The sequence below is a fragment of the Siphateles boraxobius genome, unplaced genomic scaffold, assembly GCF_051911475.1.
Source record: "Siphateles boraxobius isolate OS27281-9 unplaced genomic scaffold, OSU_SipBor_1 22, whole genome shotgun sequence".
Taxonomy (NCBI): Eukaryota; Metazoa; Chordata; class Actinopteri; order Cypriniformes; family Leuciscidae; genus Siphateles; species Siphateles boraxobius.
In genome coordinates, this window is record NW_027508833.1 from 6226869 (window position 1) to 6250472 (window position 23604).

General features: G+C 39.0%; 1 protein-coding gene across 3 annotated transcripts in view; it reads left to right on the forward strand.

The window, feature by feature from the left end:
• The first annotated feature begins 13979 nt into the window (after window positions 1-13979).
• The window catches only part of rps6kl1 (ribosomal protein S6 kinase-like 1), a 39687-nt gene continuing 30062 nt past the window's right edge, over window positions 13980-23604 (forward strand). Inside the window, exons 1-4 of one of the 3 annotated variants that reach the window (XM_077238520.1) lie at window positions 13980-14051; window positions 14899-14974; window positions 21087-21393; window positions 23315-23439. In XM_077238520.1, coding sequence (XP_077094635.1) covers window positions 21258-21393; window positions 23315-23439 — 261 coding nt within the window. In that variant the 5' untranslated portion in view covers window positions 13980-14051; window positions 14899-14974; window positions 21087-21257. Of the gene's footprint in view, window positions 14052-14299; window positions 14400-14898; window positions 14975-21086; window positions 21394-23314; window positions 23440-23604 lie in introns of those variants that run through there. The other 2 variants (XM_077238522.1, XM_077238521.1) reach the window with 2 other exon arrangements.

Here is a 23604-nt window from a genome sequence, read left to right on the forward strand (position 1 = left end):
TGTTCGCAGTCGAGACTCTGGTTGAAAATATGTTCGTGTGTGGTGTGCTGTCTTTGTCACATCATGGCACACCACACGCTATAGGAGCAAAACGGTTCTAGGATTTTTTGTCCTCATGTATGTGGTCTATCACATTTTAAAAAACTTATAAGATGTAAAAAATCTTTTGTTGTGTACCCAGCATAAGACCGGTCATTTTTTTACCAAGATTTTCTCTGGTTGATTACAGCCCTAAAAAAGTTTATTGCAGCTGTATGGGTTCTCAGTTTTCTTGTTGAAATCTCATGATCAAAATCTCATGTAACAAAAAAATACTTCTAGGATAGACAGCAAAACTAAGACTATTCTGGACTATCTTCGTGGGGTTGTTTCCATATTGAATTACTGGGGTGACACCAATCAACCTTCCCATGGGAAAAACACAGGCTTCTATTTAGGTGCAACCGTGGCGGCAGCAACATATGGGATCCTCACTGGGTCACACATATGGCACCCATCCTAGACCCGGTTCTCAAGGATTCAGCGGGATATAGGCCTGGCGCCAGATGCACGTCCGGCTCCAAGGGTGACTGAGGACTCAACAGGTTTTTCACTCTGGAGACATGAGCGCAACTGTAAGTGCAGCAAGCCGACAAGAGACAGGCCTCTCTGTGTTGGTACACATTTGAGGTGAGAAGACAGGAGGAAACCGGCTCTACACGTAGGCTATAGAACCTAGCGAACGGGTTGGGTGTCGCCCAGCCCTTAACTTTACAAATAACTGTTAGCGAGGCCCACGTGCCAGCGCCCGGGAGGATGAAACACTTCCTGTTGAGTAAGTTCGCAGCCTGAGCTCGCAAGGCATGCCTTGTGCTTCGTAAGCCAAGTAGATGTCATCCACTACCCAGTGGGTCATCCTCTGTTCGGAGACAGCCATTCCCATTTGCTGGCCTCCGTAACAGACAAAGAGCTGGTCTGAGGTCCTGAAGCTTTGAGTTGCAGAGCGTGGACCGGACAGAGCAAAGCCAGGGCTGGGTTCCTTTCACACTCCAACCCGTGCTGCAGGAAGAAAAGCACAACACTGATCGAACATATTCAAGAGTACTCTCAGTGAGAGGAACACCACTCGAAGAACAGGTTTCACTTCAAGACGTAAGCATGTCTCATAGACGGTGCTTGCGCCGAAGTGATGGTGTTCAGTACTTCTGGGGGAAAGTCACCTAGAACCTCCACTTCCCGTTCAGGGACCAGACATGGAGTTTCCAGAGGTCTGGGAGCGGGTGCCATAGGGTGCCCCGTCTCTGAAGTAGAATGTCCTTCCTCAGAGAAATGCTCCAGGGAGGGGCAGTCGCGAGGAGCATGAGATCTGGGAACCAGGTCATGCCCAGTATGGCACAACTAGCAAGACCTGCTCCTTGTCCTCCCTGCCTGGATGTGCACGTAGTCTGTGCAAGTAGGCTCACTGGGGGAAACACTATTACTTAAGGCCCAGGGGCCAGCTGTGTGCCAGTGCATCCGTGCCAAGTGTTCCCTCGGTCAGGGAGTAAAACAACTGGCAGTGGGTGGTTTCTAAAGAGGCATAGAGATCTATCTGTACAGCTCTGAAACGACACAAGATCAGTTGGACCACCTGGGGGTGGAGTCGCCACTTACCCGGGAGCCCATCTTGATATAGCTTGTCGGCCACACGGTTGAGCAGCTGTGTAATTAAAACGTTTTTTTTCTTCTTCTTCTTAATAAGAGTACCTTTCTCTGTAATTACTATGCAAATAGTGTTGTTTCGTATTGTTACATAGTAAGTAGTGTTTGTTAGCTGTTTCAACTGTGTATTTACAGGGTAAGTGTAACTCCTGCGGGCTGTAAGTTAAAGTGGCGCTTGTTACCCCCTTGTTCTGTGTAGTTACAGGGTAAGTGCAGTAAATATAATAAAGGGTCCCATTTAATTTCTGACTTTTATTTTACAAAAAAAATTCAAAACACTTTTTCATCTTAATAAAACATTGTCTTTTCTACAGTATACTCAAACAACAAAGTAACACATTATACCCCCCCCCCCCTTTTATTTGCTTCTCTTGCTTTTCTTCTTCTTTCTTTTCTTGCTCTTCTTTTAGGAATTTTTGCCTGGAATATATTAACAGAATAGGTACCTGTTAGTTTTAAAATAATTACATTATAAATAATTTGCTTGTACATCTGGTTGTACCCCTTTATTACCCAAAACTTAACATATTGTTCCCTTATACCTACACGGAGGTACACTATAATTACAGAAACGTACACCATAATTTCGGTTTACTTACGAAGTTCTTTGCAGGTTGTATATCTGCTTGTTACCCCTTTATTACCCAAAACTTAACATATTGTTCCCTTATACCTACACGGAAGTACACTATAATTACAGAAACGTACACCGTAATTTCGGTTTACTTACACAGTTGTTTGCGGGTCGTAATATAAAGTGTTACCTATTATTTCTTTTGTTGAACTGTTGTATAAAATCAATGTCACATTTGCAATCGTGTGGAACTTCATATAATGTGATCAACATTAAACACAGGAACTCACACAGGGAATGTGTCTGTATCGAAGAGAGTTAGAATCTTATATCGATCTCCGTGCACAGCCTGTGTCTATATTTGTTCTGTATGCTAGTAGGCTAAGTGCTAAATCTCTTATTTTACAAAGCTACATTGTCTAGAACGGTAGTATAGTGCGATTTGCCAAGGCAACAATCTGCACGAGGATGTTGTATTTACAGAATTTTACCTGATAGAAAAACATGCTCAGTTTAAATCTTATTTTAAGGTGAGGTCGACTTAAATGAACGGCAAAATTCTGCATTTTGTTCCCGTACCCCCTTCTGTCACCTTACGTATGTAACGTTACGTACAACAGTTTGAGAACCACTGCCTTTACATATCTTTGTAAAGCGACCTTGGGTGTTGGAAACTACCTGTATGTAACAACCGACAAGTGCTCCTTGCGCTCGCGAGAGTTTGTTGACACACGTCAGCATGTTATCAGAGCAAGGCGGACCGCACTCGGACACATTTCTAACCGGCATGCATTACGCGCTGATCACCGGTGACCGGTTCTGCGCAGATTTTGCTCATCTCAAACAAGCCTACTTACTGGTCAGTCACCTATGGCAGTGGTTCCCAAACCTGTCCTGGCGACCCACCAACACTGCACGTTTTCTCTGTCTCCCTAATCAAACACACCTGATTCAACTCATCAGCTCATTAACCCATGTGATTATGAGCTGATGAGTTGAATCAGGTGTGTTTGATTAGGGAGACAGAGAAAACGTGCAGTGTTGGTGGGTCGCCAGGACAGGTTTGGGAACCACTGACCTATGGAATGATGCAGGTTGAGGTTGCACCCACATACGTAGATCAAAGTGCTGCCCCCAAATGGCGCGTTGTTCAAATTGCGGTAAAAAACAAAACAAAACAAAAAACGGATGACGAGTTGGGCAAGAAATTTAAGGTCCCACATGAAATTTATCGGAAATTTCAGATTTCAAGACATTTTCAGACCTTAAAAATCGGAAATTTTATGAGAACCCGCTGTGACGTGGGTGTCACAAACACTGGTGATTATCTGGAAAGGTCTTTTTAAAGCATTATACCTCACTTTCAACCAAGCGTGCCGCACAAGCCCTGACAAGTGAAGCCAAAGCGTCTCGATCGGTGACTGATCCTAGTATAGCTCATAAACCCCGCCTCCCTGTGTTATTCAATGGGACGTGAGACCAACTAAACAATTAAAATACTTCACGTATCTTTTTTCCAAAGATAGTTTCTGTCATTTACTATAGTTTGCATCACGCTGATGTAATTTCAAGTGTTTGTTTTTAAAATAAGTTTGTTTTTAGTTAGTTATTTGATGCTATAAAAACGGTGCTCTGGCGTACATGATTGACAGCTGTGATTGACAGGTTCTCTGAGCAAGTCACTGAAGCAACAATGGACTTTTTTTCGGGATCTTTGGAGGACTGAGGAGATTGGAGCTTTAAATTTAATATCTATATTTCTATAATTAATTATTTCACACCGACATAATGGTTTGTTCTGCAGCAGAGGCGCGTGCTTACGCTTGATTCAGCGAGAGTGAGGGTGGGACCATAGCAGGACGTTGATTTCGCGGCTTTACCTCCTGCTCACTACTGCGCATGGCTGGTTCCGAAGTCGGAACTGCACACATAGACATCATATAGAGACTAGATGCCCTATTGGCCGCTGTGGCGCAAGAAATGCGGCCGCCATCTTAAACCGGTCATACTCCTATTTGCGTTGCATAGCAGCAGTAGATGCCAGAGCACTGTGCAGCATATTCCTGCTCAAATCGGTGGACCATCACTCGGGGATTACTTTACACAAGTAAGATTTAACATTTAACATTACCGTACTATTGGTTGTATTTTGTGAACAAAATATTCAATGTGTCCTGTATCGTAGCTACGTGTATGACCTTTGCAGCAAAAAAAACGGTTCGGTATTTAGTGAGATATGATTAATTAAATGCGCTGGCACCTCATTGCACCTGCCAAACAGATTACACTGAGCGGAGCGGGTGACCGGTTTAAGATGGCGGCCCCACGGCTCGTCCGCGCCAATAGGCAGTAGCGGTCGATAGGGCGTCTATCTATATGATGTCTATGACTGCACAGACTCATGTCCCAAGATGTCAGTGCCATAGACATCATATAGATATATTTTACTCACAAAATACAAACAATAGTACGGTAATGTTAAATGTTAAATCTTACTCGTGAAAAGTAATCCCAGAGTGATGGTCCGCCGATTTGAGCAGGAATATGCTGCACAGTGCTCTGGCATCTACTGGTGCTATGCAACGCAAATAGGAGTATGACCGGTTTAAGATGGCGGCCGCATTTCTTGCGCCACAGCGGCCAATAGGGCATCTAGTCTCTATATGATATCTATGGTCAGCACCATATCGGGACAATGGCAGCTTCACTTCTCGCCAATTGAAGAGAACGAAGGGGCGTCGTCCATCTTTTTTTACAGTCTATGCTTTCAACCCAGGAAGTCCCTAAGGGACATTTAAGGAACACCCAGGTTCAGTCATGTGACAATGTGTGCATTTTTGTTGCCATGGTAACATTTCCAAAATGGTGGCCTGTCTGGTGTGCACATGTTGCAGTGTCAGCAATTTTTTAAAACACTTTTTTTTTGTTTTTAAAGGTATGTTTCAACTCATGCAACAATTCTAATGTTTTAATAACATATCCTAGATTACACTTGACCTGATTTTAAAACATGTCTTGTACAAATTGATATAAAACAAGTTTTGAAAATGTTGTGGTGACATATGTGTCACATCGGGCTGTTAACCTTAAAACAGTAGGTGGAATTTTGATGTGCTTTATGTGTCACATTAAGAAAAATGGTAATGAGCTGCTCAAATAATTTAGCTGATTCAATTATTTTAGTGTTATATATATTCTGCTGCTCAATTCAAAGCATATTTTAACATATTTAAACAAAAAAAATTCAAATTAATAACATTGTTAAAGGGTAACTAAACACCTGGTCAGAGCCTGACTCCACCCACTGGCAATATTTGAAAAATGCTGGAAAAGTGGGCAGAGCCCAGCAGAAGGGGGGCGTGTGCCTGAGACGCATCTCTATGTAGGCAAGGGCGTGGTGAGCTGGTGGCTGCTTATGTTACTTAAAGGGATACTCCAGCAGTTTTTCTTATTAAACTATGTTATTCCCTTAACTAAGACGAGTTGATACATACCTCTCTCGTCTCAGTGCGTGCACTATATCGCTCTGTATTGCCGCAAAACTATGTTAGCACTTAGCTTAGCCCATGCATTAAATATGGGCCAAGCAGAGAAGCGACCAAACACTTCCACGTTTTCCCTATGTAAACACAGTTACTCGAGTAGTGTAACTTGACCTGGGCTGGTGACACAAAATAAACCGTTGCGCTTTTCTAAGCGTTTAAAATTGATGACTATATTGTATGGCGGAATACCATAACAAGTGCTTTTGAGCACTTCGACTTGGCGCAATAATATCTTCACTCGTGAAAAGTCCTCTTACCGGCTCCCGCTTCCTCTCGTTGTATTGACGGAAATGTCAGAGGGAGAGGAAGCGGGAGCCGGTAAGAGGACTTTTCACGAGTGAAGATATTATTGCGCCAAGTCGAAGTGCTCAAAAGCACTTGTTATGGTATTCCGCCATACAATATAGTCATCAATTTTAAACGCTTAGAAAAGCGCAACGGTTTATTTTGTGTCACCAGCCCAGGTCAAGTTACACTACTCGAGTAACTGTGTTTACATAGGGAAAACGTGGAAGTGTTTGGTCGCTTCTCTGCTTGGCCCATATTTAATGCATGGGCTAAGCTAAGTGCTAACATAGTTTTGCGGCAATACAGAGCGATATAGTGCACGCACTGAGACGAGAGAGGTATGTATCAACTCGTCTTAGTTAAGGGAATAACATAGTTTAATAAGAAAAACTGGTGGAGTATCCCTTTAAGCAACTTCCAAACTTCCAAATTCAACTGCAGTAGCCACCGTTCAACCTGAAGAGGGCAGCACTCAGACGTTTTTGCACCATATATTGTAGAATTAAAACACTTTATACCCAAATACCAAATATCCCAAAAATTACTTGAATCAATGAACAGCAATAATAAAGCCCCAGACTTACAGACCATTAACTAAAAAAAGTTGGTTTAGGGTTTACCTTTTCATGAAATGTATTTTGAAAATATTTTGCATACCTGTAACTAAAACAGGTATACACCGACGCTACTTTTGCGTCATCGAAGGGTAACGCCCCTTTTTGGGGGGAAACAAACGGATTCCTCAGAACAGAACTCGCTCTAGATCTGTAAAGTTTCTTGATAGCAAAAATGGCACAAACATACACACTCTCTTTGCCGGCCGAGGACCGTGAGCGGTATTTAAAGAAGCTACTGGATACAGGGTTACAGAGGTGTCCCTTTGAAATGGTCGAAAACTGGATTAATGACCCCACGCAGTGGCCAAATATGGACTATTCAGACATCCACCACTATCTCTTAGAATCACCAAGTAGCCTATTTTTTGTGATTAACACACTCACAGTATGACAAACTAGACGTTTGTCACTTGGCCATGTCACTTGGATCATATTTAACTTGATTTAAGCTATTGACATAGTTTTGTTGTCGACTAGCTATACTAGTTGGAAAGACGAACCTGCTAGCAGCTACGTGATTAGCTCTCACTAGGCACGCTACTTTGGGTGTTTTACTGTTGAAATAGTGGCAGACTAGGACTAAAGTGGACTTGGCTGGTTTCTGCTTGTGTCTAGAAAGTGCTAGGACTTTGAAAGTTGTAAAAAGGTTTAACGTTACAGTGTATGGCAAAATATGTAGCTGTATGGCAAAATATGTGGTCTATATGATCCTAACAAATGATATCTCTATTCTGCGTTCACTTGCAAAACTTTTGAATTGCCCGAGAAAGTTTTATTCGGTCATAAACTTTCTACGAAAAATTTACCCAGAGAAACTTTGGAGAATGAAATAAAGAGCTGGGAGGAAATATATAGCCTATATCAACACAAAAGTTATGCAAGTAAACGCAAAAACTATTATAGCCTAATGTTTCCTGACATCTCATCTTTTCCCATCCGTTTGTTTTCCCCCAAAAAGGGGCGTTACCCCTCGATGACGCAAAAGTAGCGTTGGTCTATGCAACTTATGGTATAAAACACCATATTTATTTTTATTCAGTTTGCACATTTTCAAGTTGTGAAAAAATAATATAAAAATTAATTTCTGATTAAACCGTATACCTGAAAAGGTCACAGTTATGGTCACAGTTATGTATTTTTGAAATATGTGGCAAAGCAAAAAAAATCCAAAAACTATTACTTCTGAAAAAGTTTTTATTTTAAATTTATCTTCCCAGAAAATTTATAATTTTGAAAATGTAGTGGGAAAGAAAATAAACAGAAAAAAACTGTTATTTAGCAAGAAAACTGACAAAAAAAGTTTTTTTTTCAAATGAGAAATAAAAGCCCAATGTGACATATGTAACATTAAAAAATTATCATAAACGCCCAATGTGACATATATGTAACATTACAGATCTTTGACAAGGAGTGGTTTATTTAAAAAACAATGGCAGAAACATGTTTTAAGTGGTCCATTTAGTCTGTTTTATATGCCCCATAATTTTCCTATGAGGGGAAATTGGTCCGGGTTCTTATGGGTTAAGACGTTTCAAGACTTTTTAAGGACCCCCGGGGACCCTGCAATAAGACACCTATCTGCCTATCTGAGACCTATCTGCAGTGCCAATTTCATCAGGGAGAAGCTGGTTTTGTGGTGGTCCTCGCTCCTTTCTGATAGTGGCTATATTATGCAGAATGGCACATGCAGCCACTATCTGTGATGCCCACTCTGGTGACACTATTAAACGCCTAAGGCAGTTTAAACGTGCCTTTAGGATGGCAAAGGTCATCTCGATCTTGACCCTGGTTTTACTGAGGGCCACATCGAATTGGTTTTGTGGCCCTGTCTGTGGGTCAGGAAAGGGGGTTAGCAAAAACCTATGGCATGCATAACCTCTATCTCCTACCAACAGGCCATCAAAAAGCCCTGTCATTGAACAGAAAAGGGGAAAATTGTGTAAGTTTGCTATTAAAATTAAAACTTTAAAGTGTACTGTACCAAATTTAACTTGCCTTCCTCAAAGCGTTGACACAAAATAGACTCACGGAAAATTCTTGAGTCATGCACTGAGCCAGGCCATTTGGCATCCAAACTTGTGATCATGCATTCATGATCACAAGTCATCTGCAGATGAAATGTACAGTAAATAATTGTCCTATCTGTTAGTTACCATTTATTTAAAGATTGATCTCAATGCAAATAAAAATAATTTCACATAGCCTATATAGTGGCCCTACCTGAACATTAAGTAATAATCTGCCTCATGTTCTCCTAGAGCTGTGGAGATTGTAACATGTGTACAGTCTATTGCTCCAATGACTCTAGGGAATCCTATCATAGGAATTAAAAATATATATTTAAAATCATTCTTAAGAGGTAGCTACTGCAGTCTATTGTATAATAGATTTCTAAGTGTGAAATATGCTTTTTTGAAGAATGAGTGTGAAAGGTTAAATTTGTTCATGTGATGTCACCCTATCAAGATATCTTACCAGCAATTTTATAAAAGCCCTATTTTATGGACATGGTCGATAAATGTCCAGGGACAATGAAGCTATTTATGTACCCCTCCAGTGCGAGGACCACCTTGCGAATGGTTCGACAGACCGTGTTTTTCCCTAGATTCTCTGCCTCACCGACCGCATACAAGTATGTACCACTTGCAAAAAAATACAACGCAATACATGCGGTACAGTATGGGCATGGCTTCGACGAGTCACATTTGTTATGTGCGGCTCAAGAAGTTTGCAAAGATAAGATATTACTTCCGCTGAAAATCTGTATCTTTCATACAAGTAAGTATCAGGAAAGTCAAATGGATTTTGTTTGTCCCTAAAAACTCTTTCTCTACGAAGTGTTCATCTAACAATTTTTTCGCGGAGATGTCCACAGGATTTGGGAGAAAAGGTGAAGCCATTGCAACAGAGAACAGACGCTGGACATTAGTTACGTCACCTATATGTTTCTTTGCTCACAGCTGATTGGTCAAACTTCAGTCTAAGATCTTGAATCCAGAACATAACCTGTCCCGGAGCAGGTTAGCCGTGAAGTGTAAGATACCATGGCGACGAACACCGATTAAAGCCGAGCTACTTTCATAGCATCTAAAACCCAGGGTTGCCACAAACTAATCTTAAACTTACCTGGCTAGCCACCTTAACCGGCTTCATGGTATAGGCCCCTGGTATCTGTTGTTTACACACCCGCATCAAAAAATGTGATGTCACAGAGAAATTTTGCTCATCCGCAAATCAGTATGTGAATTCATCAAATGAGAGTTGCACACTTGTAGAATATTTTCTCACATATATCTTGTATATTTTTCTAGCACAAACAAGTACTTTATAGTGAAGGAGTATTGCAGCTGCCAGTCTCTGCTTTAACCGAGGAGTTTAAGTGTGCCAAGGTCAGACTGGAAATGACTTTAGTAGAGTCACGCGACAAATGTGTAAGAGAGGCAGCCCCTGTGGTAAAAACTGGTAGAAAGTGGTCAGCAAAGAAATCTGTAGTAGAGGCAAAGGCTGACCTTCAAATTGGGGATATCGTGGGACAGGTACAGCATGGAAGAGGGGGTTTTGGGCTCAGTTTAGCTCCTCGTAAATGGCACAAGGCAGGCCTAGCTCAAAGGAGGCAGCTGGTAGTCAACGAGGTGCGAAAGCAGGAGGAGAGGATGAGATGTATAAAGGCCATTTCCCAGGCCAAGCAGGGAGAGTGGATGAGATGGGAGAGTGTGGAACAACGCAAAATGGGCTGGCAAGACCTTTTGTCAATGGAAGAGAGTAGGATCAGTTTCCTTATTAGGTCAACATATGATGTTCTCCCATCACCACAGAACCTAAACCTCTGGGTAGGAGAGGATCCCTCTTGTCCTTTGTGTTCATCACCTGCCACATTAAGGCACATTTTGACAGGATGTAAGGTGGCTCTCAGCCAAGGTAGGTTTACTTGGCGCCATGACCAAGTATTGCGATGTTTGGCTTTAGCATTGGAAGGCAAGCGTAGTATGACCAATAAGTTGCCGCCTATTCTAGCAAAACATTACACGCAGAAGACAATATTCCTCCGCCCAGGCGAGCAACCACCAAGAAAAGGTGCTAATACCAATCCTCGCCCAGGACAACTGGAAGCTGCTAGGGACTGGAAGATGCTGGCTGATCTTGATCAACGGCTTATTTTTCCACCTGAGATTGCCACCACTAACCTACGACCAGATATTGTTTTGTGGTCTGGATCAGCACGCATTGTTCAACTGATAGAGTTAACAGTGCCATGGGAGGATGTGGTAGATGAGGCATATGAGAGGAAGAAACTGCGGTATGCTCATCTGGCCACTGAAGCAGAACAGCGAGGATGGAGAGTCCAGGTTTATCCAGTGAAAGTGGGTTGTCGAGGTTTTGTGGCACACTCTACAACCCGGTTCCTCAGAGACGTCGGATTCAGTGGCCAAGAATTGCGTCGCACAGTAAAGAACTTATCTGAAGCAGCAGAAAGGAGCAGAAACTGGCTGTGGTTGAGACGGAAAGATTCTAGCTGGCTGTGTACAGGCCGCCATGCTACGGTTTCGTAGAATTCTTGAAAACTTAAAGAGTCTGTTGGTTTATTTGTATAGGTTGTATAGTATTTACAGTCATTACGTTCCTGTGTATATTGCGTTAATGACGGGTGGTTGGGCAGATATTGTGTTTTGCGGTAGGTGGAATGCCATACGGAACCGTTGCCACTGAAACTGCATATTAACGCACCAGTGGGGCTCGACAGCCTTAGTCGAACGGGTTGGCGCGTATGGTTGGGTTGCGGAGAGATTGTGAGATTGTGGTTAGGTCTCAGCAGCAGGAGGGATGTAGAGGTCAGTAAGCTGGGCTGAGTTGAGTGGGTGACGGAGGGGGGTGACTCTGTAGTCCTGTAGGGGGTGACACCTATATAGACTCTGTATACTACAAAATTATTGGCACCCTTTACGAAAATTATCTAAAATTAACAGTTTTCAAAAACAACACATGCAATAAATTATGTTTTGTGCTTAAGTTAAAGGATACACTGCATGCCTTTATTTTTATGCAGCTTTTTGGAACAAAATAATGTTTTCTGTGGTAACAAAAAAAATTCACACAAATTGACTCCCCATTATTGATATTGATATTGACATTTCCTGTTTCTTTACGTTCTTTACATTCAGGGTTCAAATCTGAAGACTGAGAAGGCCGTTGCAAAACTTTCATTTTGTGCTCCTGAAGCCATTTCTGTGTGGATTTTGATGCGTGTTTGGGGTCGTTATCTCGCTGAAAGGTCTGAGTTTTAGCCTTGTGGCAGAGGCAACCAGATTTGGGGTTTACATTTCCTGGTATTTAGGAGAATTCATTATGGCTTCAATCTTGAGTCCCAAGAGAGTAGCAGCAAAACAGCCCCAAAGCATCAATGACGGACCACCGTATTTCAAAGTGGGAATGCTTTTCTTTGTATGCCTTTTAACCACCAAACATGACGAATATGTGCATGACCAATATGTTTAATTTTGTCTCATCTGACCACATCACACAATTCAGGTCAAAGTTACAATAATGTTTTTCAAAGTTCAAGCTTGTTCTTGGGAAGGTTGCCATTCATTTTCGAGTTGACTGTGACTGTACATGTAAATGTTTGTTCCCTCTGTGCATTAGAGACAGTGGCATTCCAGTCCGGTGATCATAAAATAACACTGATCTGTTGTGAGCACAATAACGTTACATTTGCAAGAGTCACATAATAAAGGCAGATTTGCATATAGCTTGAATTGCCCTTTCAGGACCAGAGTAATCTTCAAAAAGACCATATTGGGGCATGTTGTCTTGGTTTTGAGTGGTTTTGAAGCGGCCTGAAGGGGTTATATTCGCTATATCAACCACCTCGCTCTACATTATCCCTCTTATTACATGGCTACCTACCAAATAAATCAATAATTTGACACAAAATAATGATTTAAAAAAGAGTTTATTGATTTAAAAACGACTGTATTGCTTCGGCTAAAGAAAATAATCCGTGCTTTCCGTCTCGGTTAGAATCCATGGCAACACTCTGTTTTTCATGGCAACGGTGTGTTATACCAGAGAATGTCAGACCGCATTCTAAATTCAACCAAACCATGTAATAATAGGCCTATTTCACAAAATGGCGACCGTAACCGGAAGTAGGGTAACAATTCTTCCGGTCTCGGCGACCATTTTGTGAAATAGGCCTATTAGCTTTAATATTTATAGCATTCGCTGAACATTCTATAACAGGCTGTTTGTGAGTTATACAGCATTTTTTATGCTTTATTTGAACATTCAGTTTACTGTGTGAAACAACAAAATTAGAACACTACAATAATTATTAATAATAATAAAGAATAGAAAAGAAAACACTTCAACAACACCATAGCAGAAAACAAAAACAGAACTACAGTTAAATAAACAAGAATGGGGAAAAAAAGAAAGAAGAAGGGCATTACTTTAATTAAAAGAAATTTAAACATTAATTAAGGTAAAGGGGCTGTAGGTCGTGCAAATTGTACATGTTCTGACTGCTTTTGGGTTAAGAGAGGATGAAATTGAAATCAGGTAATGTTCATCTCATGTAAGAATACCAAAAAAAAAAAATAGGTTTACAATTTGAAAACGTACATTTATGAATATAAAATCTACATAGGAAAAAAATTTGATTTATTATAAAGCAGGCAGTTGAATCCGCTTCAAAAAAATCAAATAACTGTTTTAGGATTCATTGAGAAATTTTGCAAGACATTGCTTGAGATAAACCAACTAACATCTTTCCAAAGTTGCAGAGTAGAAATGCATGACCAAAACAAGTGAAGAAGAGTTTCAGTGTCATTCTGTCAGAAAGAGCAATGTGTCAAAATCAGATCTGATTTAAATATATATATATATATATATATATATATATATATATATATATATATATATATATATATATATATATATATATATATATATATATTTGACAGGGTAAATATTATAATTTAATTAAAAATATATTTATTTTACTTTGTTTGTGAGGAAAACCCTTTGTTGTACGGACCATATATTTTTCCAAGATCAAAAAGTCCATTCCAATACAAGATTGCAGTAGGGCCAGAGACAATGTTCTCAAAGAATATAACTCTTACTTTATAATTTCTTCCTTTTTTCCAAAAAGTGAAACATATCTCTCCAATAAATGTGAGTTACAGCATCCAGGACGGGCAAGCGGCGTGCTGACGTCACGGAGGCGGGGGGTGGGGGGGATCTCGATCCGCCAATAGGAAGCGTTTGCTGTTTCTGCTTCCTGGTGTGCCTGGTGTTGATGATGCGGAGCGGATGCTGAGGATGAGGATGAAGATCTCGCGCAAGGTTCGTTTTCTATTTCTCTTGTAATATATCACCCATGACAGCGCATAGCTGTTAATAACATAAGATTCTACTTCAAATACAGGTGCAGTTTAATACTGTAATGTTATATAATAGTATTTGCTGGGTAAGATCATCGTCATCACCGTCATATAAGGGGGTCGCGAGTGACGTCACACGCGTTTGAGACTGTATGATGGTGATTGTAGCTTTTCGAGTTCATGTCATTGTGTTCCTGCTGTTTCTGTGTGTCTAACTGAACCTGCACACAATACTACCATAAAATAGCCTACTCACAATTATTTAAAGGAAAATGGGATCGCCCTGTGTAAGACGAGTCGTTCAGTTATGGTAACTGTGTCTCAAGCCTTATTGGGATTTATTGCAGTAATTATAGTATTTTTGCAGAAACTATTATGAATGCACTTGGTAAATTATGTTAAGGGAACTTCAGTTATTTTCCCTTGCCGTTCTGACTCTCATTGGGCAAAAACTGAACAAACAGGTTTTTTAAAACAGTTATGTGAGTTTTGCCACACCTCGTCATATTTTGGTAATTATATGCCTGTCCATATACAGTGCTATCTTAGTATTATTGATATATGCAATTAGGTTTAGTTCATAAACGTAGGTAGGCTACTAATGAGCACTTATGACATTAATACTGCAATATTTTAGCTGCTTTGTGTATCGTAAAAAGAGCTGTAAATAAAATCGACTTGATGTAAAGTGCTTTGGTAGAATAAACATTACAGGATCGCAGTCATTCTTCATCAGAAAACACTGAGTATTTCTCAGTCTCTGTTAGAGTATGAAGTGAATATGAACTTTTGCGTTTGGTTTTATTCAGGAGAAAGCCTCTTCCGCACCATGATCAGATGGAAACACGCAGCTGCTTTATGTGACAGAAGTCAGGGGTAGCAAAGGTGAGTTGTGCATTATTTGTGTTTAATTTCACAAACTATCAGTATTATAATTTATAAAATTACTATTAATAATAAACAGATAGTTCAGACTCTAGATTCTGATTGGATGTGAAATAACAGACACAGTCTAATTTGTGAACAGTGTGTCACTCATCCGCTGTAAACAAATCATTCTAGTTCTTCCTTTTTTTGAGAAAATCCTGCTCTGTATTTTCACATCACTCGATGGTAGGGTAGGGTAGGGTTGTAACGTTACACAGAAATCACGGTTTGGTATGTTCCTCGGTTTTGGGATCACGGTTCGATACGAGTTCGGTACAACAGGAAAAAGCAACAAATCCCTAATGCTAGGTTTCTTTTCATTTATTTTGAACAGACAGTAGTGCAAATTACAGTTTGTTCCACCGAGTGGCATTTAGTCCCCTAGTTGGTCCAGTACAGCCTCTTAAGTGTATTAAGAACTAAGCAGTAAACAGAATGCATAGTTCCTATATTTTTGTAGGGCTGATAAAAAACAAGAAGTATTTGGTCACAATCAATCAAAATAAATCAAAATAAATGGAAACTTGTTCAGAGACTAGTTTTCTTTGCGCGTGAGAGTTCATTAACATGAGGTGACAATGGCGTTTGCACAAATTTCACAGAAATATGAATGAGAAAAACAGCCTACTTCTTTCCACGAGGAGACGGCGAGTGAAGCGACACCTGAGGCTTAATATTTCCAGGACACTCGTATTTCATCACTGGACTGAGAGAGACTTCAACGACACAAATCAACACAATGCCAAATGATTTTGTCTCATTATAACAGCGGAAACTACTTAAAATACTCTGTCATTTATGGTAAGTTTCGGAGGCAGTGTGTAAGCGTGATTGACATAACGTGAGGTCGTATTTATTTTTTAACTTGCAAAAATTTCGGACGAGAATTTGCAAGGACCTTAAGGCATTATTCCAAACTATAAAGAGTGAAGTTTTAGTTGTGTACACTCACAATTGTGCTTTTGTAAAATTAAGAAAACTAACAGGGTGCCACTTTCTGCCGTCTCAGTTTCCTTTCCGTGAAGTTTGTGGAGCGCGTCAAAAAATTTATTGTAACTCAGTGTATTTGCTACTGGCAAGATTTTGCGTGTATCTGAACCCCATTTTGGGTTGGTGCGTATAGTGTCTCTTCTTCTTCTGCTCTTTTTCCTGTTGTGGTGGTTAGCAAACAGTGTTGCATTACCGCACTTGCCCTTCTGGACTGGAGTGTGCATCGCCTGTGACTGACTGTATTCATCATCTGACTGTATTCATCACATCATCTGACTGTATTCATCATCCGACTTGTATTCATCATCCGACTGTATTCATCATCTGACTGTATTCGTCATCTGGCTGTATTCATCATCTGACTGATTTCGTCACCTGACTGTATTCATCATCTGACTGTATTTGTCGTCTGACTGTATCCATCATCTGCCTGTATTCATCATCTGATCATCCGATTGTATTCATCATGACTGTATTCATCATCTGACTGTATTCATCACCTGACTGTATTCATCATCCGACTGTATTCATCATCTGACTGTATTCGTCATCTGACTGTATTCATCATCTGACTATATTCGTCATCTGACTGTATTCATCATCTGACTGTATTTGTCGTCTGACTGTAATCATCATCTGCCTGTATTCATCATCTGATAATCCGACTATATTCATCATGACTGTATTCATCATCTGACTGTATTCATCATCCGACTGTATTCATCATCTGACTGTATTCATGATCAACTGTATTCATCATCTGACTGTATTCGTCATCTGACTATTCATCATCTGCCTGTATTCATCACCTGATCATCCGACTGTATTCATCATCTGACTGTATTCATCATCTGACTGTATTCATCACCTGACTGTATACATCATCTGACTGTATTCATCATCTGACTGTATTCGTCATCTGACTATTCATCATCTGACTGTATTCCTCATCTGACTGTATTCATCATCAACTGTATTCATCATCTGACTGTATTCGTCATCTGACTGTATTCACCATCAACTGTATTCATCATCTGACAATCCACCAGTAATCGTCGCCTGACTAAATTTGTTGTCTGTGTGTATTCGTCGTCTGACTGTATTCATCATCTGACTGTATTCATCAGTAATCGACGCCTGACTAAATTTGTTGTCTGACTTTATTCATTGTCTGACTGTATTCATCATCTGACTGTATTCATCATCAACTGTATTCATCATCTGACTGTCTTCGTCATCTGACTTTATTCATCATCGACTGTATTCATCATCTGACTGTATTCCCCAGAAATCGTCGCCTGACTAAATTCGTTTTCTGACTGTATACGTCGTCTGACTGTATTCATCATCTGACTGTATTCATCAGTAATCGACGCCTGACTAAATTCGTTGTCTGACTGTATTCGTTGTCTGACTGTATTCATCATCTGACTGTATTCATCAGTAATCGTCGCCTGACATAATTCGTTGTCTGACTGTATTCGTCGTCTGACTGTATTAATCATCTGACTGTATTCATAATCTGAATATTCGTCGTCTGACTGTATTTGTCATCTGACTGAATTCGTCATCTGACTGTATTCATCACTTGACTGTATTCATCATCTGACTGTATTTGTCATCTGAATGTATTCATCATCTGACTGTATTAATCATCTGACTGTATTTGTCATCTGACTGTATTCATCATCTGCCTGTATTCGTCATCTGATCATCTGACTGTATTCGTCATGACTGTATTCAACATCTGACTGTATTCATCACCTGACTGTATTCATCATCTGAATGTATTCATCATCTGACTGTATTCATCATCAACTGTATTCATCATCTGACTGTATTTGTCATCTGACTATTCATCATCTGCCTGTATTCATCATCTGATCATCCGACTGTATTCGTCATCTGACTGTATTCATCATCTGACTGTATTCATCACATGACTGTATTCATCATCTGACTGTATTCGTCATCTGACTATTCATCATCTGACTGTATTCCTCACCTGACTGTATTCATCATCAACTGTATTCATCATCTGACTGTATTCGTCATCTGACTGTATTCATCATCAACTGTATTCATCATCTGATCATCCGACTATATTCATCATGACTGTATTCAACATCTGACTGTATTCATCACCTGACTGTATTCATCATCCAACTCTATTCATCATCTGACTGTATTCATCATCAACTGTATTCATCATCTGACTGTATTTGTCATCTGACTATTCATCATCTGCCTGTATTCATCATCTGATCATCCGACTATATTCATCATGATTGTATTCAACATCTGACTGTATTCATCAACTGACTGTATTCATCATCCGACTGTATTCATCATCTGACTGTATTCATCATCAACTGTATTCATCATCTGACTGTATTTGTCATCTGACTATTCATCATCTGCCTGTATTCATCATCTGATCATCCGACTGTATTCATCATCTGACTGTATTCATCATCTGACTGTATTCATCACATGACTGTATTCATCATCCGACTGTATTCATCATCTGACTGTATTCATCATCAACTGTATTCATCATCTGACTGTATTCCTCATCTGACTGTATTCATCATCAACTGTATTAATCATCTGACTGTATTCATCATCTGACTGTATTCATCATCAACTGTATTAATCTTCTGACTGTATTCATTATCTGACTGTATTCATCAGTAATCATCGCCTGACTAAATTCGTTGACTGACTGTGTTCGTCGTCTGACTGTATTCATCATCTGACTGTATTCATCATCAACTGTATTCGTCATCTGACTGTATTTGTCATCTGACTATTCATCATCTGCTTGTATTCATCATCTGATCATCCGACTGTATTCATCATCTGACTGTGTTCATCATCTGACTGTATTCATCACATGACTGTATTCATCATCTGACTGTATTCATCATCTGACTGTATTCATCATCAACTATATTCATCATCTGACTGTATTCGTCATCTGACTATTCATCATCTGACTGTATTCCTCATCTGACTGTATTCATCATCAACTGTAATAATCATCTGACTGTATTCATCATCTGACTGTATTCATCATCAACTGTATTCATCATCTGACTGTATTTATCATCTGACTGTATTCATCAGTAATCATCGCCTGACTAAATTCGTTGACTGACTGTATTCGTCGTCTGACTGTATTCATCATCTGACTGTATTCATCAGTAATCATCGCCTGACTAAATTTGTTGTCTGACTGTATTAGTCGTCTGACTGTATTCATCAGTAATCGTTGCCTGACTAAATTCGTTGTCTGACTGTATTCGTCGTCTGACTGTATTCATAATCTGACTGTATTCATCATCTGACTGTATTCATAATCTGAATATTCGTCGTCTGACTGTATTCATCGTCTGACTGTATTCATCATCTGACTGTATTCGTCATCTGACTGTATTCATCATCTGACTGTATTCATCACATGACTGTATTCATCATCTGACTGTATTCGTCATCTGACTATTCATCATCTGACTGTATTCCTCATCTGACTGTATTCATCATCTGAATATTCATCATCTGACTGTATTCGTCATCTGACTGTATTCATCATCAACTGTATTCATCATCTGATCATCCGACTATATTCATCATGACTGTATTCAACATCTGACTGTATTCATCACCTGACTGTATTCATCATCCAACTCTATTCATCATCTGACTGTATTCATCATCAACTGTATTCATCATCTGACTGTATTTGTCATCTGACTATTCATCATCTGCCTGTATTCATCATCTGATCATCCGACTATATTCATCATGATTGTATTCAACATCTGACTGTATTCATCAACTGACTGTATTCATCATCCGACTGTATTCATCATCTGACTGTATTCATCATCAACTGTATTCATCATCTGACTGTATTTGTCATCTGACTATTCATCATCTGCCTGTATTCATCATCTGATCATCCGACTGTATTCATCATCTGACTGTATTCGTCATCTGACTGTATTCATCATCTGAATATTCGTCGTCTGACTGTATTCATCGTCTGACTGTATTCATCATCTGACTGTATTCGTCATCTGACTGTATTCATCATCTGACTGTATTCATCACATGACTGTATTCATCATCTGACTGTATTCGTCATCTGACTATTCATCATCTGACTGTATTCGTCATCTGACTGTATTCGTCATCTGATTGTATGCACTGAACCCTGACGTCTGTACCGTGATGGTTCATGACAAATACATGTACCGTTACCGTAATGAGGTTAGATGTTGCTGGAAGGAGGCGGGAACCGGCGAACATTTAAATAATTTAATAGATGAACACATACCAAAACGAAAATAAAGGCATCACATTTTATTTTATGTTTTGTTTCATGTGGCAGCAGTCGTCCGTTAGGGACTGCTGCCACATGAAATAAAACATCAAATAAAATCCAGGCCTGGCCTCACTCGATCTCCACTGTCGTCGCTCCTCCTTTTTTGCTTCAGCTCTTCTGTGAGAGATACGAGACCGGCTCATCAGTAATCACCGCACCGGCCTCGCGCCATTCTCCCACTGTCCTCGACCTCGTCCTGCTCGCAGCAGTTACACCTTAGAAAATAACATAAAACAATCCTGCCCACAGATATACCATGTTATAAAACAGTATTGAAGAATGATTTCCAGTTTGCACATGCATCATATAATAAATAATACCACTTGAACTAATGTATATATATATATATATATATATATATATTGGTAACACTTTACAATAAGGTTAATTAATTAACATTAGTTAACTAGTTATTTAATTAGTTAATTAATTAGTTAGTTTCCTATAGCATTTATTAATCTTTGTTAATATTAATTTCAACATTTACTAATACATTAATACAATCAAAGCTTGTATTTAGTAACATTAGTTATGTTCAACAGCTGGCTTTTTATTAACAACGATTAATAAATACTGTAACAAATGTTTTGTTCATTGTTAGTTCATGTTAGTTATTACATTAACTAATGCTAACTAAGTAATGAACCTTATTGTAAAGTGTTACCTATATATTTTCTCTGTGTTGCGCAGGTGGACACTGGCCTCGCTCCACATGTGTGTGAACGCAAGAGAGACTTTAGGCCTTCTAGAGGGTTATTAATGACCAGAAATGTGCCACTTCAGAAGTGTTTTCACAACTACAGATCCATCGGCTGGTTCTGGTTCCTGTGGACATTTGCCCTTTCTAACCGATAGACAAACATGGCAAAGAAAGACTATCTGCTCGATGCAGCCCAGCAGATTCGAATGGCGCTGGACAGAGAAGTCAATGAAGATTATGAGGCGGCGTTCAGCTACTATAAGAATGGAGTCGATCTGCTGCTCAATGGAGTTCAAGGTACTTTACCGTTGTGTCCTCTGGCTTTATAGCTAAAAGAACTCATCAAATTATATAGTGACCTAAAATTATTACTGACAGTGTGAAAAACACATGTTGACGTTCAGTGATGCTGAAAAACACTTTTGGATCACATGTTTACTGTCAATCGTTGTTGACTTATTAAGTGGAAACTCTGCGTGATTCACTTGTAATGTTTCATTTTATTCAGTCAAGGTAAACAGAAGTCAAAAACTGATTATTCTTTACTTATCCTTAGTGTTGTCAGTCACCAAACTCTCAGTTATCGTTATCAATCCTAGTTAAACTTAATCTATCACTTTCAGTTCTATAGAAAAACTATTTAAATGTAACTTTTTAGATTTTTGGTAACACTTAACAATAAGGTTTGTTAGTTAACATTAGTTAATGTATTAAATAACATGAACTAAAGAGCTATACATTTGTTACAGTATTTGTTAATCTGTTAATGTTAGTTAATAAAAATACAGCTGTTCATTGTTTGTTCATGTTAGTTCACAGTGCATTAACTTAGATATAATATTAACTAAGATTAATATATGCTGAAGAAGTATTGTTCATTCTTAGTTCATGTTATGCTGTTAAATAATGAACCTTATTGTAAAGTGTTACCAAATTTTTTAAATGAAATGTTTATGCTGATAATAAAATTCTAAGTAGGTAATAGATTTGTGATGGAAGGAGTAATTGAAGAAATATCTGAATTTAAATAAGAAATAATCCAAAAGAAGACGGCAAACACAGATATGAAACCCAAGCACAATGATGAGCAAAGACATGCATGGAGAAGAGAGAACTGAAACATAGGGCTGCAAATAGACAGAGTAAATGAGGAACTAGAGAAATCACAGGTGTGGAGAATCAGTTGCTGTGGGTGAAGAAGAACCCTAGAGATCAATGCAACCATGAAAACAGAAGCTAAACCGAAGGAAAAGCAAAGACAGGTACAATGGCACCAAATAAACTTCAAAATAAGATCGTACAGACAGGGCTGTCGAAGATACATTAAAACAATGTTGCCTTCAAATATTTTTTGACTAAATAAACATTGCTTTGAAGGTGGAAAACCAGTAATAAGAAACATATTGCAGGTAACAGAACATGTGCACTGCAATATTTTTTCATCCATTCATTCCTATTGTTATTATCACAGTGTCAATCATTGCAAAGTTTTGGGGGGGATGTCATGTCACTTCCGAAACTTTTGTGTTACAGAGGTTTCTGTAAACGTCAGTATAAACTAAATTTGTTGTGGGCTATGACACAAAGACGGTCAGCCACTGTGTTTAAAGCAAGTTAAATAAAATTTTTAAAATGGTGGGTTTGCAATACCAATACATAGAGGTAATCACTCAAAAAAAAAAAAAAAATCATGAAACTGTACAAATGAAACTTAACACCTGTAATTTATGAGGTAGTAATTGTTGTGTATTTCCAAAATAAATAGATTAAAGTCCACAAATAAATGTAGATAATTTAAACAAATTCACAAAAAAAACGAATTATCAGAATTGGAGATGTTAGTTTAATTTGTGAGCATTTGTTTGAGGAGAAAGACAAAATATAACTTAAATTTCCATATATGTTGGATTCCACCTGTTGCCATCCAGAGTTTTGAAAAGCGTTCTACGCGTGATATCCCATGAAAAGAAAAAGAGAAAAGAAGCAAGCGTAGGTTAATTTATAATTAGGGCGATGCATCATTTAAATCACAGCATGAACTATTTTGATTTGGGAAAGGAAAACCAAAACACTTCAATTGCATCCTCTGATCTTTCTGGGAACTATATTGTTTGATATTTTTGATAATTACATGATTTAGATTGGAAAAGTCTGCTAAAATGGCAGATGATAGGATGGATAACAAAGGGTCGATCATAGAGTCTTCCGTGTCTTACAGTGGATCCAAATAAAGAGAGACGTGAAGCCGTGAAGCGGAAGACCACTCAATATCTGAAGCGAGCAGAGGAGATCTTCATTTCTTACTTACAGGACAACATCTCTAAAGGATCCACACATTTAGGTGTAGGTGACAAATGTGCATGATGAGATCTTGCTGAACCTGATTTTTCTCTTTTGATTTGAGTTTTTTTACTTTTATGGCCAAACTCCCACAATTCACCCCTTAAACCCGAATAATCAAATTACTAAGCAACCACTGAATTGAATAAATATTATATATATAAATAT